Source organism: Kryptolebias marmoratus, linkage group LG3 (genome assembly GCF_001649575.2).
Source record: "Kryptolebias marmoratus isolate JLee-2015 linkage group LG3, ASM164957v2, whole genome shotgun sequence".
Taxonomy (NCBI): Eukaryota; Metazoa; Chordata; class Actinopteri; order Cyprinodontiformes; family Rivulidae; genus Kryptolebias; species Kryptolebias marmoratus.
Window position 1 is genome coordinate 13,516,012 of NC_051432.1, and position 15,116 is coordinate 13,531,127.

The 15,116-nt window shown below is 37.9% G+C and overlaps 1 protein-coding gene across 6 annotated transcripts in view; it reads right to left on the reverse strand.

Moving 5' to 3' along the window:
* Positions 1 to 15,116, reverse strand: part of inpp4b (inositol polyphosphate-4-phosphatase type II B) — a 165,749-nt gene that overhangs the window by 63,041 nt on the left and 87,592 nt on the right. For all 6 annotated transcript variants that reach the window (XM_017408889.3, XM_017408879.3, XM_017408897.3 and 3 more), the window contains 2 exons: positions 9,582 to 9,693; positions 703 to 772 (listed from right to left, as the gene is read on the reverse strand). In XM_017408889.3, coding sequence (XP_017264378.3) covers positions 703 to 772; positions 9,582 to 9,693 — 182 coding nt within the window. The remainder of the gene's footprint in view (positions 1 to 702; positions 773 to 9,581; positions 9,694 to 15,116) is intronic.

Genomic DNA, 15,116 nt, shown 5'->3' on the forward strand with positions numbered 1-15,116 from the left:
AAAGTATTTTCCCCATTTTCTCTTCTGAGCAAAAACTCTGAAGTTTTACCACAGTACGAGTAGTGACCTTTAAAAACCTTTTCCTTTTTTCCCTTAAATGATTTTAATTTTCTCTCCACAGCTCTCTTCTTTATCATCGAGGGATCTAACTTTCTGTGTAGCCACAAAATTACTCTCCCATAGCTTGTGGGTTATCTTTTGCTCTAATTGTCAAATACTTCTACTTTTCCTGTTTGTAAAAAAGGCGCTGTCACAGTTTTTTACATGTAAGCAGAAAATATGGAAAATTTTGAAAAGAGTAATTCAGATTTTTGAAGTTATGAGTAATGAATTAATATGTTTATTTGTTGTAGATAGCTCTTTGAAGAGCGTGTTCATGAGGAAACAGTTTGTCCAGCTATCTACAACAGGTAAGATATTAATTTTTTAAAACCATTTTACAGAACCCTGCTTCAAAAGATCTGAGGTCTCCTATTAGTCATATAGGAGACTTCAGAGATGATTTCAAATCTTCTTTATGGAAAGGTTGCTTAGAGGGAGTTTGATGAACGTTAGATTGAAGACATCATGAAAGCTAACATAAGAATATATTAGGATTGGATTAAACGTGCTACAATCACGTTGAGTCGAATTCCATTATTTCAAGCTGTCATTTCAAGCCATTACATGCTAAAGTTATATAGTAGAGGGTGTGAGTCATACCTGGACCAGTTAGTGGGTGATCTTCTCTGCCTGAGCAGGAATGATGCGCAGACTCACAAACCAAGGGACACTGGTGGCAAAACAAGAAACAGACATCAATATGTTGATTCGACTAACGGGAGCAGAAAGGTTTGATTGCGTTCCAGCGATGGCTGCAACCTTGTGTTAACACTTTACAGTAATAATGATTCAGTGTTTTCCTCTGAGATAATATAATAAGCGATAAAGCTGTATTTTCAGAGCAAAACACAAGCAGTTTGATTCAATTTGGCAATGTAAACAAACTAAAGGAAGATATAGAACTAAAAAAAAACTTTTCACTTTCGTAGACAGTAGAGAAAATGGCTGAAAAGCATTTTACTTGCTTTTCCATTGCAACATTATAATTTAATGTAATTTCTTTACACTCAGCCTCAGATAAGATGACACAGAGCTGCTCATTTTCCATCTCACATCTTCAACTGGCAAACAGGACAGCAATGTAGCATATAAATAATAATCTTACCTTTCTAATAAATGCCGGGGAACCGCACAGTTTTAATTTACCATTTACATTTGCGTTGCCAGGCAACAGGCCCATTATTATTTTACATGCGATTATTTTTCTTTTTTTTTCAGTAAAACTGCCAGAGAGGGAAAGTCTCTAAAAGGCAGCACCGCTCTTTGTACACCATGCTGTAACATTCTGATTTATTTAGGCAGATTTTTCCTAAATGACAATTTCTAAAAAAAAACCTTTCAATGTTTGTGCCGTTCTTGAGTTCATGAACGGCAGCTGAAAACCTTCAAAGTCCCACCTCCTCTCAGTCACCGTGAAGCCCGGGAAGTTGTCTGTCCTCACAAGACAGATGCTGGTTAGCCACAAACATTACTGCTGCACAATTACACCCACTCTACAAGCAGAGCAGTCGTCTCATGTGCTGCACATGTAACTACACGAGCTGGTCAAACACTGATTTCCATCGGGATTATTCAGATTTGTATCCACAAACAAATACGCGTGAATCCCATGTTGGCATTCTCACAACCCTGGGATGATATATATGCAGCAAAATATGCAGAGAAACTTTTAAAATGGAGGCAGGGAAGAAAGAGGCTCAGTGTCACAAACTGGATTTCGCTTTTTGACATAAAAGAAATAAAACATAATTTTTTCTACATTTCTAACGTTTGCAGAGCATGGTTTGAGTTTAGAAGCACAAACAAGAAAGATAAAAGCAGATGTCAAAACCTTTATTGACAGAACAGTACCATTAAAGTAAAAGATAGAGCAAAAGTTATTTGATTTTGAAGCATGTCAAAACATTTAGGTCATGTTTGACTACAACACTACTGTGCACAAGTTTAAAACCACCCTTATTTTTCATATTTTGCTTCCAAGCAGACAGACTTTCATGTAATATTTTAAAGTGGTCTTGATCAATAGTTCTTTAGGCGTTCTGAATGTCTCTCTTTTATTTTTCTTTAGAGTTTTGCTGCTTATTTGACTCAGTTTCTGTCCAGACACAACCAAGACACAATCATTTATCCATGACTATGTGCAGTGTCAGTTCAAGGGGGTCTGAACTATTCTGAATTACAAAATATGTTTGCCCTTGAATGTTACTGACTTATGTACTTATAAACCTTTGAAAAGTTTGAAAGCTTTCCAAAATGATATAAACCTAAATCTATATCTGATTAATTTGTTTTAAAACATTGTTAACCAGCCTCTTCCAGCCACAGTGGATTTCAAAAATAAAAAAAGGGGAAAAAGTCTGGGAGGAAGGCCAACCTTTCTTTTTAATTAAACCTTTTAATTATTTGGAAAGTGAGAATACTAATTGTTGCAACTTTGCAAGAAGAATCTCATCGGTGTTCACATTGGCTAAAAACAGGAATTCAGCTGCTCAGCAGTCTTATCTGATTCGCCTCCTTGATGAGCCACAGATTTTCAATAGAAGACAGATCTGGAGTATGGACAGGCCGGTCAGGCACACACACACCTCCACACACACACACAACAAAGCTACTCTGTAAATCACGCAGGATTAGGTCCAGATTTGTCCTGATGAAAAAACAAATCCAAACACAAACTTCTCAAGAGAAGATGTCACCTTTAGAGTAGTACATAATGTCCTTATTCAAATACAGCCATCAACCCTTCACACAGTCTGTAACTTGTGTACAGGGACAGGCGTCGGCTTTTGCATCTTTTACTGGGAACCCAAAGTCCTCCTGGACACCTGACCACAGAACATGTCTTCAGTGTGTATCTGTGCATCTACGTGATGTTTCTACACAGAGCTGATGTATGGTTTCTTTTTTAAATAATACATTTTCACAGTTCATTTCTTCATTTGGTGCAGTGGTGTCCAACGTTGGTTCCAGAGGGCCACCATCCTGCATGTTTTAGTTGTTTCCATGCTCTTCAGCAGGTCTTCAAGTTCTGCAGGAGCCTTTTTATCACTCATTTATTTAAATCAGGTGTGTCAGAGCAGAGAAACAACTAAAGCGTGCAGGGTGGTGGCCCTCCAGGACCAGGATTGGACACCGCTGATTTAGTGGATTGGATTGAACTTGTCCAAGGTACTCCAAGGCCTGTAAAGCTTTATCAATCACAGTGACATGACAGTTTCTCATGTAATGCTCTCTGAGGGCTCAGTGGTCGAGCATGCAACTGTGGCTTTCCACCTCGGGTTTCGCATAGTTACAGCTTAACAAACTTCCTGAATCATTTTACAATATTCTATGCAAAATACCCTAAAACTCTGATGTTTTTTTAATTCAAATTTGCACAAAGATTTTTTTTCAATTAATTTTTATATATTATTAACTAATCTTGATGGATTTCTGTCAGCTTTTGTGCCATAAAAGTGGTGATTCACAGCCCATTTTAACTTCGAATGACCTGGAGTGAATTTAATAAGCGGGGTAAATCAGTGTCTGGTCGCAAATCATAAATAACGCTGATGAAAATGTCCATTTCTGTAGGTGGGGTCATAAAATCACATCTTAATTTAAACCTGATTACCTGTGGAGTAAAAAAAAAAAAAGTATTTAAGATGCGCTTTTTTGCTTGGATCAGAAAATAAAAGAAAACCCTTTGAGCTCACCTAAATAATCATGAACCTACTGCCAAAAGATTTCACTTCTTAAAAAGAAACCTGTGTGAATAAATTTCAGCTGGCGGGTTCAGCACATTAGGATTTCTCCATTAAAAACAAAGTAAGCAAACATGAATAATTAAAAAAAAGAACAAAAATGCAAAAAGGCTTAATAGATTTTGGTACAGATTCTTTTTTTTCTTGTAGTTTAAACCACAACATCAGTTTTACCCGTTACAAACATGGCTGATGTTGTGAAATCTAATATTTCAAATACACAAAACTTGCCTTTTTGTTTAGTTTTTTTGCGCGCCCCCTCTCCTTGCTGATGTTGTGCAACACGAGTGTGTCTTCTGCACAGCGGCGGTCACAGCCACACCAGGCTGAACTATTAAAAGACGTTTTCTTTCAGAAGTAAATAATGGCTTTCTCAAAAGTAAACTGCGTGCTGAAAAGCTTTGGGAATAAGTTGCTATGATTCGTTTGAATGCGCTTTCTCCGTAGACTTTGCTTTCTCAAAGGAATCCTCCCATAAATATGGCACTGTGCAAACATCTAGAGACATTTCTCTTTTCTTTATATTTAGCCTCCAAGGAGCCAGACCTTCTGATAATCTTTTAAAGTGCTCTTGAACAATAACTACCCAGGCTTTCTGAAAGTCAGTTTTTATTTTGACTTTTGCTGCTTCGGTACTCGTGTAAAATTAAAGTTAATTTCTAAACTACAGATATGTATGTTTTGTATACTTACTGTTTTAATAAGTATGTCTTGCCCTTTAGAAAACTTTCCAACTTTTCTAGAAACTGGATTTGTCAATAGGTACTAGATTGTTTTATAAGTAAATGTAACAGACCTCTAAAGATGACCACATGGTCACTTTCTTATTAATTTGATCTGTTTATCAGACGAATGGTTTTTGTTAACGAGAAATGAGACGTGGTTTTAGAGCCAAAGAGTCTATGCTTTAGGTTCTCCACAGCAAGAACAGGAGACAAAATAATAGCTTTTGCTTCGCCAGTTGCATGTGCACAGCCTGAATGTGTGAGAAACACCACTAACAGCACACTGGTGTGGTGGCTGGTAATTTGCAGAAGAACCAGGAAAGTGGAGCCACACGAATATCCCTCGCAGCAGAATTCAATTTCTGAAGCAGCAGCACACATGACAGGCAATCAAACAGTGTGATTGAGCTTGTATCAGATTTTATGACTGATTGTCACTACAATTCTCAACATCAGGCCCAAGCACCGCAATGAGTTAGCGTCTAACACATGTGAGAACCGTGTTCCAAAACAGCACCTGCCAACAAAAACGCTGCAGGAACCTCAGTTTTCTTTCTTCTGATGTTTTTCCTCCAACAGAGAGGATCAGATCTTTAATTTCAGATGGAATCTGTCGTGCGAACCCCTGTTTCCTAATGGCCTTGGAGGAAACATGTTGTGTTTTTTTTCTCTTCAGGTTATTATGATTAACATATGCAACATGTGGTCTGCCTTTTACAGCCACAGGAAGTCAATAAACACAGTGATTAAGTGATAAAGCTAGTATGCATTGCACAATTATTTGAGCAAATTTAGTTCCAGTGAAAACATCAGCAGCTGCCAGCTGATTTCATAAACCAAGTTATTAATGACTGTTAACACTGAGGTTAGAGAAGTGACTCATCTCATATAACCAATCGCTCGTAAGTGTTATGAAGCATTGAGTAAATTAAGATTTAAACAACAGTCTGGTCATTTTTGAAGTGATGTTCTGTCAAATAGTTGTCAATAGTTAGTATTTTATTAACAGTGATATCAGTCACAGAGCTTGGGAGTATAGAGAATGAGGCTGGATAACTGATAAGCCAAAAGACTGCAGTTTAAAAAAAAATATATATCTTCATGTTCTGCAGAAGCCTGTTAATCAGTCATTGATTCAAACCAGGTGTGTTGGAGCAGAGGAACAAGTAAAAGGATTGTATGACACATTTTTTTTTAATTTGTTGCTGTTTTTTTTTAAAATGCACAATGTCTGTGTTACGAAGAGAATGTATGTGTGCTGAGCATTGATAGACTGTTCTATGAAGTCGGTGCTTTCCCTCTCTGCCGGGAGCTGAGTGACTTTTTGGATTAACTAGACGTGCTGATCAGGTGGGCTGATTAGCTAATTTAAGGTTCTTTCACACTATTATGTTTTTAAGAAAGAGCTGTTTTAAAAGGCTAAATACATATATAAGCCTTACCTGGATGAAGGCTTTTGCCTCCTTTTCCATATTCCGTGCTCTATGTGTAACTATAACTATTTGACAGAACATCACTTCAAAACAGACCCGACTGTCCCTTTAAGGTCATACCACCAACCAGTCTGGCTCATCAATGGCTGGAGCATCAGAGTATCTTTCAATGTTTAAAACAGCACGAGCATTGTTGCAATAAGAACATGTGGAGGGCTAAGAGCAACACTGCTTACCTTAAATTTTCAAGATATTGATCTGATTTGGAGTTCTTTGTTGTGATAAAATTTCACCATTAAGCTAGAGCAGCTGCACACGCAGGAGCATTCTCTCATTAATTTAAGTTTTATACACAACAGTGTTAAAAAGTCATCAAAATGACCACACCTTTTCTGTCATATAATGTTTCTGTGGTTTGAACAGCTTTTACTGACAAGCCAGAGACAGTGAGTGTTTTTTTTTCTCTGGTTTTAGTGTAAAGTAGCGCTCCTCATCCCCTCACCTGTTGCTGCAAGCTGTCAGTCTGCTGTGTTTGATGGCTGAATGTGGAGAGATCCCCTAAATCTTTTCCTTTATAAATAAATAGTCCGAGAGTTTGGCTAATAACTAGCTACCATCAGCTTGTCAGGTTCCCAAAATTACTTTTTTTAAAAAAAGAGACAATATGGATATTTAGTTTGGAATTACAACTAAAATTAGCAGGTGCTTATTCTACTTTTATTTAGATGTTTCATTTTTGTGTACTTTTTGACTTTTTTAAAAAATTAAAATAGCTGTGTTTCAGCTAACTCTGATTATGCACTTAACCTCAATGCTTCTGTGATTAAAATTAGATTTTAACATTCATTATTCAAAATATGAGTAGCTAATAAAATTTAAATTTAAATCAGTGTCATGAGCTCAAAAATATGTGATACTGATTTTAAAGTGACTCAACACATTCACTTGTTTTTTCACTCTTGTTTCTGTCTGTACTTTAAAATTAAAATGTGTGTGTTTTTATATTCAGTCAAATATTGTGGTTTTATCATAGCAATAAAATAATCACCGTTACTATAACAATTATGTGACATTGTTTAAGGAACAGTAATAGTTTCAAATCTGTATTTAAATGAAAGCAAGCAAATCATGTAATCCATTTTACATTTTTTCTTTTAATGTTTTGTTTTATTGCCATGAATTTTTTTTTTACTTGAAGTAATTGACAGAGTTTTATACCAATGAACACATTCCTCATTAAAAAAGATGAGAACAGACATTTTTTTGTCTAGTCTACATTTAGATAACCAACATTCTTGTCTTTATTTACTTACTGACTAATTTTTTTGCTGAAACTCAGTTGTCTGTTTATTGTTACACAAAGGAATGAATGATTTCCATTGCTTTAACATATTTTAGCTTTACAGAATGATGACATTTTTTTAGTTCCTATTTAATGTATTTAAAAATAATAGTTTGCTGAAACATCTATTTTCAACTTTAGTTCAGTAAAATTTCACAACTGATATTAATAACTTATAACATAAATAGAATAATTCTAACATTTATTGTTACATTTATTTGAAATTCATTAGTAATAATCTCAATATACTGCCTTCATATCATATCAAGTATTGTTTTTTACTCGTTGGAGAGAAAAACACACTAAAAACATAATTCTTGTTGTAAAGAAATGCAAGGACTTGCACATCATTTTGGCCTCCTAAGTTTTTAATTAAGCACATTTCTTCTCTTACATATTTAAAAACTAAATAATGTAAAACTGTGTTCTAGCTTAGCACTTTGCATTTCCTGAAACACAAATATGACCGTTGGAAATAACCACCAGCTCCCTGCGACACACACACACACACACACACACACACAAAAGCGGGTAAAGAAAATGGATGGATGGATAAATTCTTTTCTCTGCTTGTCCTTTCAGTCTGCCTCCTGATGCATTAAGTCTGAGTTTTCTGATCAAAGCAACACTAACAGCTAACAATCTCTCTTTCTCGCTGCATGTCAGTTCTGCCCTGTCAGAAGAGCCTTTATGAACAGCTCGAAAGCCAAATCTGTCCCAGCAAAAAGGGTTTTAATGACTGCTAGGAACTACCCATCACCTCCTCTAGTCTGGAAACTGATCCTGAATCAAGAAACACCAAACAACATCCACACACACACACATTAAATTAGATTGTGTCCACTGATCAGAATGAGTAGCAACAACATTTGCCATTTGAAAATTACAGTCAGCGAGGCCGGTGATAATGAAAAGTATTAACAACGAGCCAAGGACCACAGCAGGGGAAGAAAATCCATCGTAATTGTTGGCAGCGGTCGGCCTGGGGTCGATGGCTCTTTGATGGCTAAAATATGTGAAGAGATCAGATCAAAGGTGACCGGAGTCTCTTTCTTGTTTCGACCGAGTGTTTTTGTGGGGTTAGTGGGATATTCATGAGCAGCCTCCAACCCCGGCAACAATGAGGAAGGATCAAACAATTGCATCTGAGCCCACCACAGACGCACAAGCATCCAAAAGTGTGTACGTTCAAACGGCAGGAAAGTCGCTTGAGCAAATTCTCATCCTAAGAAAGTCTTCCCTTTTTTCCTCTACGAGGGAAACAACACACAGTGAGGGGAAATGTGCTGTGACAACACACAAGTACGCACAAGGCAACACATTCATCAAGAAGACATGGGCAGATTGTCAGTGACACTCTAGAGCCTGGCAGGGAACCTCCCTGTACCAGCAACAAGGGTGGGCAAAGCTGAAAGCCAGTCAGCCGTGTAGAAGCCCTTGGTCAATTATATAAGACAGTGATTCACGCACATACGAAAACACACACTCTCACACACAGAACAACAGCTAACTGACAGCAAACATAAACTACAATGCTCTATGTTGCCTTGCAGTGCAGCGACGGTGAAATAAAGTCAAAAGGTACCTCTCTGCAGATCAGAAACATCATAAAACTTTCCTTTCTAGTTAATACCTGAAAATCTAGTTAATACCTGAAAATCTCTACAGGCACGCAGTCAAGATTAACAATGTGCAAAAAAACAGTGAAATCAGAGCACAAACAACTTTCTTTCTGCTGTGGCAGCAACCCATTTGTATGACAATCCTCACTTTACTGCCAAACTGAGAAAGAATACTTCCTTTTTTTTTCTTCCCTCATTGCACAAGACAAGACTGAATGCAGTGTAGAGATAAGATTTGAAGAAGATTAGAGAGGAGAAAGTGGTGGGGTGGGGTGCCTGTAAGACAGTGTCATTCAGGAAATATTCTGATCCAATAAAAATTATTCTCGAAAAAAAAAAAAAAATACTTAAACGTGTGAATGCCATTTTGGTCAAACGGTTTTAAATTGTTTCTCAATCAGAACAAGAGTCAGCACAAATGTCTAAACACAGATATAACATACAACCCACAAATCCTCATTAGGGTTCACTTAAGTTCCTTTAATCTTGTTGGAGTAAGAGAAGTGCTGGTCTAATCCCAGCATAAGCACAAGGCATCTGGTGCACAGACACTCATGCTTCGCCTGTAGTTATTCAGCCTTTTTTTTTAAAGTTATTTATTTACTTATTTTTACCTTCTGCGAGGGTGTGTTGGTGCCAATGTGGTCTACGTTCTCCTCCTCCATCTCCCCCATCTTCAGGCGACTCACCACCACCGTTCCTGCTGCACAGACACCATCAGATGACCTAAAGGGAGAAAAGAGGAGAACAAACAGATATGTGAGGTGTGCCTGTTTAATCTGTTGAAGACAAGTTGGCGTAATTCAGTTATCTTTTCTTCTGCCAAAAAAGAATGGCCATTTGAATAAGTCACCTTCATGCAGAGCCCCAAAAAAGCTTCTTGAATTCAAAAGAGCTGTACAAGACATGGATGCTTGCACTGCAATTGCTCTACTTAAAATTCTCTCATACAAAAGTCTGCATGTACAATAAAGCTGAGCCTTCTCCAGATGGAAGTTTATAGGAGTGTGGGAAAGAACATTTTGTCTGCCTGTTCAAATGGCAGTCTAATAACCTGGGTACGTGACCCAACAGGGACAGGATTGATTCTAGACTTTTCAAATACTGTAAGTGAGCCCAACCAATCACTTTTCCAATCATGGAGCTGTGATTAAGGAGCTGATAGAAAATCTATAGTATTGGCAGCGAGACAGGGGCTTTAAAATCAAGAAAAATGGTCCCTCAACATGACGGGAGCAGGTCTTATCACTTTAAAAGACCCATCCCTAATGTGCTCAGTTCCACTCCAGCTGGAAAAAATATTGGATGCTGTGTGCCAGCCAAGCCAGCCAGTCTGAGGGGAGGGAGGGGGGGAAGGGTAATGACACACCACTGCCTGAGGAGGAGTAAATGTAAGGACGGTGATGGGAGCAGAAAGGACGCTTTCAGGGCTAATCCATCTTGGTGAGATACAAGGAAGACAATTTTAAACACACACAGGAGAGAAGCGGAGAGGGAAGGAAGCAGCGTGAGTGAACGCGGGAGAGGAAGACTGAGGAGGGAACGGGGAGGAGGAAAAAAATGTGTCTCTGCAGTGGGACACTTCAGTTAGTGCGAAATGTTTTACAGCCGTCTCTAGGCAGAGAAAATAACCCCGGCTGTTTTATAAAACCAATCATTGTCCCTCGCCAGACACCTGTCTCTGTGTTTACTCCTCAGCGCCTCTTCTTCATTTCTCCTATTCCTCATCATCACCCCTCCCTTTCCCACCTTAACCACCCCCAAATGCACAACAGAGGACTGAGACACAGAGACAGAAAGTCACCCTGACTTTGAACAAACAGTATGTACTGACAGGGGCCCACACATAATCAAGGAAATGGAGATTAACATGCATCACAGTCGCTGACAGTCCTCCCACGGCAGACCATGGGGGTTACGGTGGCCCTCTACTCTTTAGATTACTCTGCCACAATCCACTAATGAAACTGCCACACCGGAGACTCAGAATTTCTCCAGGATAACTGACTTAAGATATGTCTTTGAAAAGATATAAACAAACTCTACACCTGCTCAAAAACAGCTTTTACAGTGGGTTGCAAAAGTATTGGTCCCCTTTTGCTAATCTTTCCGTAGGAGCACTCACTATAAGCTGCACAGAGCTGGGACTCATGGAAGAGTGGTCAGGAAAAACCCACTGTTTTAAAAAACAAACAAACAAACAAACAAACAACAACAACAAAACAACTGGACTATTTTGTCAGATGGGACCAAACCCCAACTTTTAAGTCATCAAGGACAACACCATGTCTGACGCAAATCTATCACCTCTCATCATGCAAAGCTTGGCGGTGTCAGCATCATGCTGTGGGGAGGTTTCTCATCAGCAGGGACTAGAAAACTGACCAGTTAAAGAAATGGCGAATGACAGAAAATAGAGAAATTCTGGAGAGGTACTTGTTGGGGTCTTCTAGAGATTTGATCCTGGGACGGAGAGGCTCACTTTCCAGCAGGACAATGAGCCTAAACACACGGCTTGGGGGTTTAAAGAGGACCAGTTTAATGTCCTGGAATGGCCCAGCCAAGCCAAGACCTTAACCCAACAGAATAACCTCTGATATGATTCTAACAATTGTTGTACACAACAATTTTTAACTCAAGATCATTTAATGTAGGAGCCTTTTACATGAGTGTTGATACTGAATGAATAAAATACTCACACTTTTTTAGTGTTTTATATATATATCTTTAATTTTTATCCTTTTAAACTTCATTAATCTTTAGGTTTTCTTTAGAATTATTACTTCTAAAGTAATTGAAAATCTATTTAAATTCTGTGTTTTAAGACAAGAAAAAAGAAAGAATTCCAAGAGCGATGAATCCTTTTGCAACCCACTATATATATCATTATCTGTGAGGGGGAAAAAAAAGCTCTTCCACAGTTCACTTTAAAGCGGTTTGGATTATTTGATTAAGCTTGGTCATCGTGCAGCGCTTTCACGGTACAAATACCGCTAAAATAAAGCAAAGAAAAGAAGAAGGACTGAAAGAGCGCAGTCTGCAGTGAGAACCTTTTTAAAATACAGTTTTGCCTCAGAATTAACTCTAAAGGGTTTGACAAGAGCTTTAGCTGAAAAAGACTCCCCTCTGCTGCCCCCCTCTCTTTCTGTCTGTTTGAGCTGGCATGAAGACAAATCTGCAGACTGTTCTTTGCTTTGAAGCCCATCTTTTTTTTTAAATCTAATTGGCTCAGGACCTCTTTTTATGACAACACTTAATCAGATGCCTTTGTTCAAGTGACACAAATAATGTGCTTAAAATGGCTGCTGTGAATTTGGCTCAGTTAAAAAATAATTAGTTTTCAAAGAAGTGCTTTACATTTAACAGTTATTTTCTTTTCACAGCCTCACTTGTCGTTTACTATGCTATTAGGAAACGTAAGAACAGGCAGTAAAAAATCATTCAAGCACCCATTTTTGTTCAAGATGTTTTTAATGTATGAGGCTTTTACAGCTACAACACTATATTAAAAAGCAAATGCTCAAAGATAAGTCTACAGTTGAACATCAGAAGTTATTTTTGTCTCCCCTCCACTAATGATGACCAAACTACCCTTTCATAATCAGGCTGAAACTTACTTTTAAAGATAATTCAGTTAATTATTTTTTAAGACTGAAAGTTTTTTCAAAAGCTCGCTCATGCTTCGTTACGGTTCACAAATAAATTACATTTTTGCCATGAAATTCTGACTGCACAGTGAGTTGTCAAAACATGACGAGAATACACTATATATGCCTGTAACCTCCATGAGAATGAATTAAAAAAGAAATCTGACAACTCCTACAACAAAACTGTGCATACAGTATTTGTTTCAGTGAGCAACATGTAATGATGCAACACTAGATTTGTAAAGAAGAAATGATTAGATCAGTGGTTCCCAACCCTGGTCCTCCAGGAACACTATCCTGCATGTTTTAGATATTTCTCTGCTGTGACACACCTGATTTGAATGACTGAGTGATTAACAGGCTTCTGCAGAACTTGAAGACCAGCTGAAGAGCAGAAAACAATGAAAACATGCAGGAGGGTGTTCCTCGAGGACCAGGGTTGGGAACCACTGGCTTAGATGATGCCAAATACAGAAACACTTCACACTACAACACTTAGAAATCAAAATATGACATTTAATGTAGTGTTTGTTCAGATCTTTTGATGTGCAGTACTGTGGAAAGGTTATGAATAGTTAACATATTTCCTGTTGTAGATAGCTCTTAATTATGCCGTCAGTGTTGCATTTCACTGTCATTCTGGTAGAAATATTATGATATTCCTGCTGGAAGCCCCCTATGCTACACTAGAAGCACTACAGCTAGCTGCTGCTGCTACTTGAAGCTGAAAACAACCACAGAATTTTAATAAAACATCAGTGTAATGTAAAACTGAGGAAAAAGTTCAACTCCATTTCTTCAAATTCAGGTTGTTCACAAATCTATCTACAACAGTTAAGATGCTATTTGTTCATAACATTTCTGTAAAATCCCATTTCAAGAGATCTGAACAATTCCTTTCTTAGTTTAGTTAATTTAGACATATGTCTATCTCACTGGATTTGATGGATCTGCAAAGATTGTACTGAGCTGAAACCTGAGCACCATTATGTATTTTTGGTCTTCCATTGTGACATTATTACTCGTAATATTTTATTCTCTAGTATAGTAAATATGTCAAGTTATTATTTACATAAAAATGATGATGGTGAGTGTGTAAGACATTTTCCCTAGAAGTGAGACGTTGTGAAAAGGACAACTAAAAAGTATGTATGATCAAAACAACGGCTTCTTTTTATATTATGAAATGGAAATATTAGTAGTCGGAGAGCTGCAATGTGCTGCCACGGTAAAGACAATTGTTCCTAATTTCAAAGGTTTGAATTTAACAGCCAGTGGGTGCATAAAATAAAAATAAAAATCAAAGCAGCAATACTTCTGTGGTTGTCAGCCTTTTTCCTCATGGGAAAGTCACACAAAGGAAAACACCTGACAGCCATAGAAATGAAGCAAAACACCAGTGGCTATACTCCCCTCCCTTTTTGCTTAAACTGTAAGAAACTAAAAATACCCAGCAGAAACTGGGGAAAACTATGTTGCTTTTCATTTTGGCTTTGTTTGCTAAAAATGAAAAGACTGATACTTTGTGATCAGAACATCTTAAAACTGCTTGTTGCCTGTAGGATTGCAGGGGTCAGAAGAGAGGGAGAGAGAAAAAAACACACTGCAAGGATTAAACAAGGCAACTGGCAGCAAGACCACTACAGGCTTGAAGCGTAGCTGCAGAACTGTAGATGGGATTCTTGACCTATATAAAGCTTGGTGGGTGGACTAAATATAGCTCTGGCTAGTTTTCACTGAGGACTGATGTTAGGACACAGGACAGTACTAACAGTGAATGGCAGGAAGTGGTCCTGGTGTTGCTGAGTTTAATCGGAGATGAATGACACAATGACTCAGCAGCAGCTGCGCATTTTGCATCTGGCTCGATCAATACGATGAAACTGGAGGCACTGTTCATGAAGCCGATTCTTACCAAGAGATGCTACTCCAAGCTAACTGTGATTCTGACTTCCCAAAGAAAACGCTGCCCCGGTTTCCATGTGATGGACGAGACTTCCAAAAAGGAAATCAGTAAAAATCTGCTCAACTCTTAAAATATGCACATTTTTTGTCACTGCAGAACGTTCAGGACTTTTTATGCTCTAACAGTCAAGCAAACAAAATTTTTAATAGGATTTTCGGAATACACCAGTGAAATCAATGTGCTCATCATGCTAATATATGCACTGATAAAAAGTCTGTTTTGTTGCTGAAATAAATCTGAAGTAAGCAAAATAGGAGCTAATGTACAATACGTCAACAAATGATTCATACTTGCACACAATTCGGGAGTTTAATGCATCTATTTACTTCAGCTCTTGTTCTTTATTTCTCTCACACACCTACGAACACACACACACCCCTGTGCGCCTGACGATAACTGTCTTCACGCTGCATTTACCTTTATGTTAGTGCTTAAACACTGTCAAAAACTGTCTGCGATAAGCTATATTCACAGAAGAAGCAAGGCGGAAAAAATGTTTTGAATGGATGCCATTTCAACAACCAATCGCTTTGATT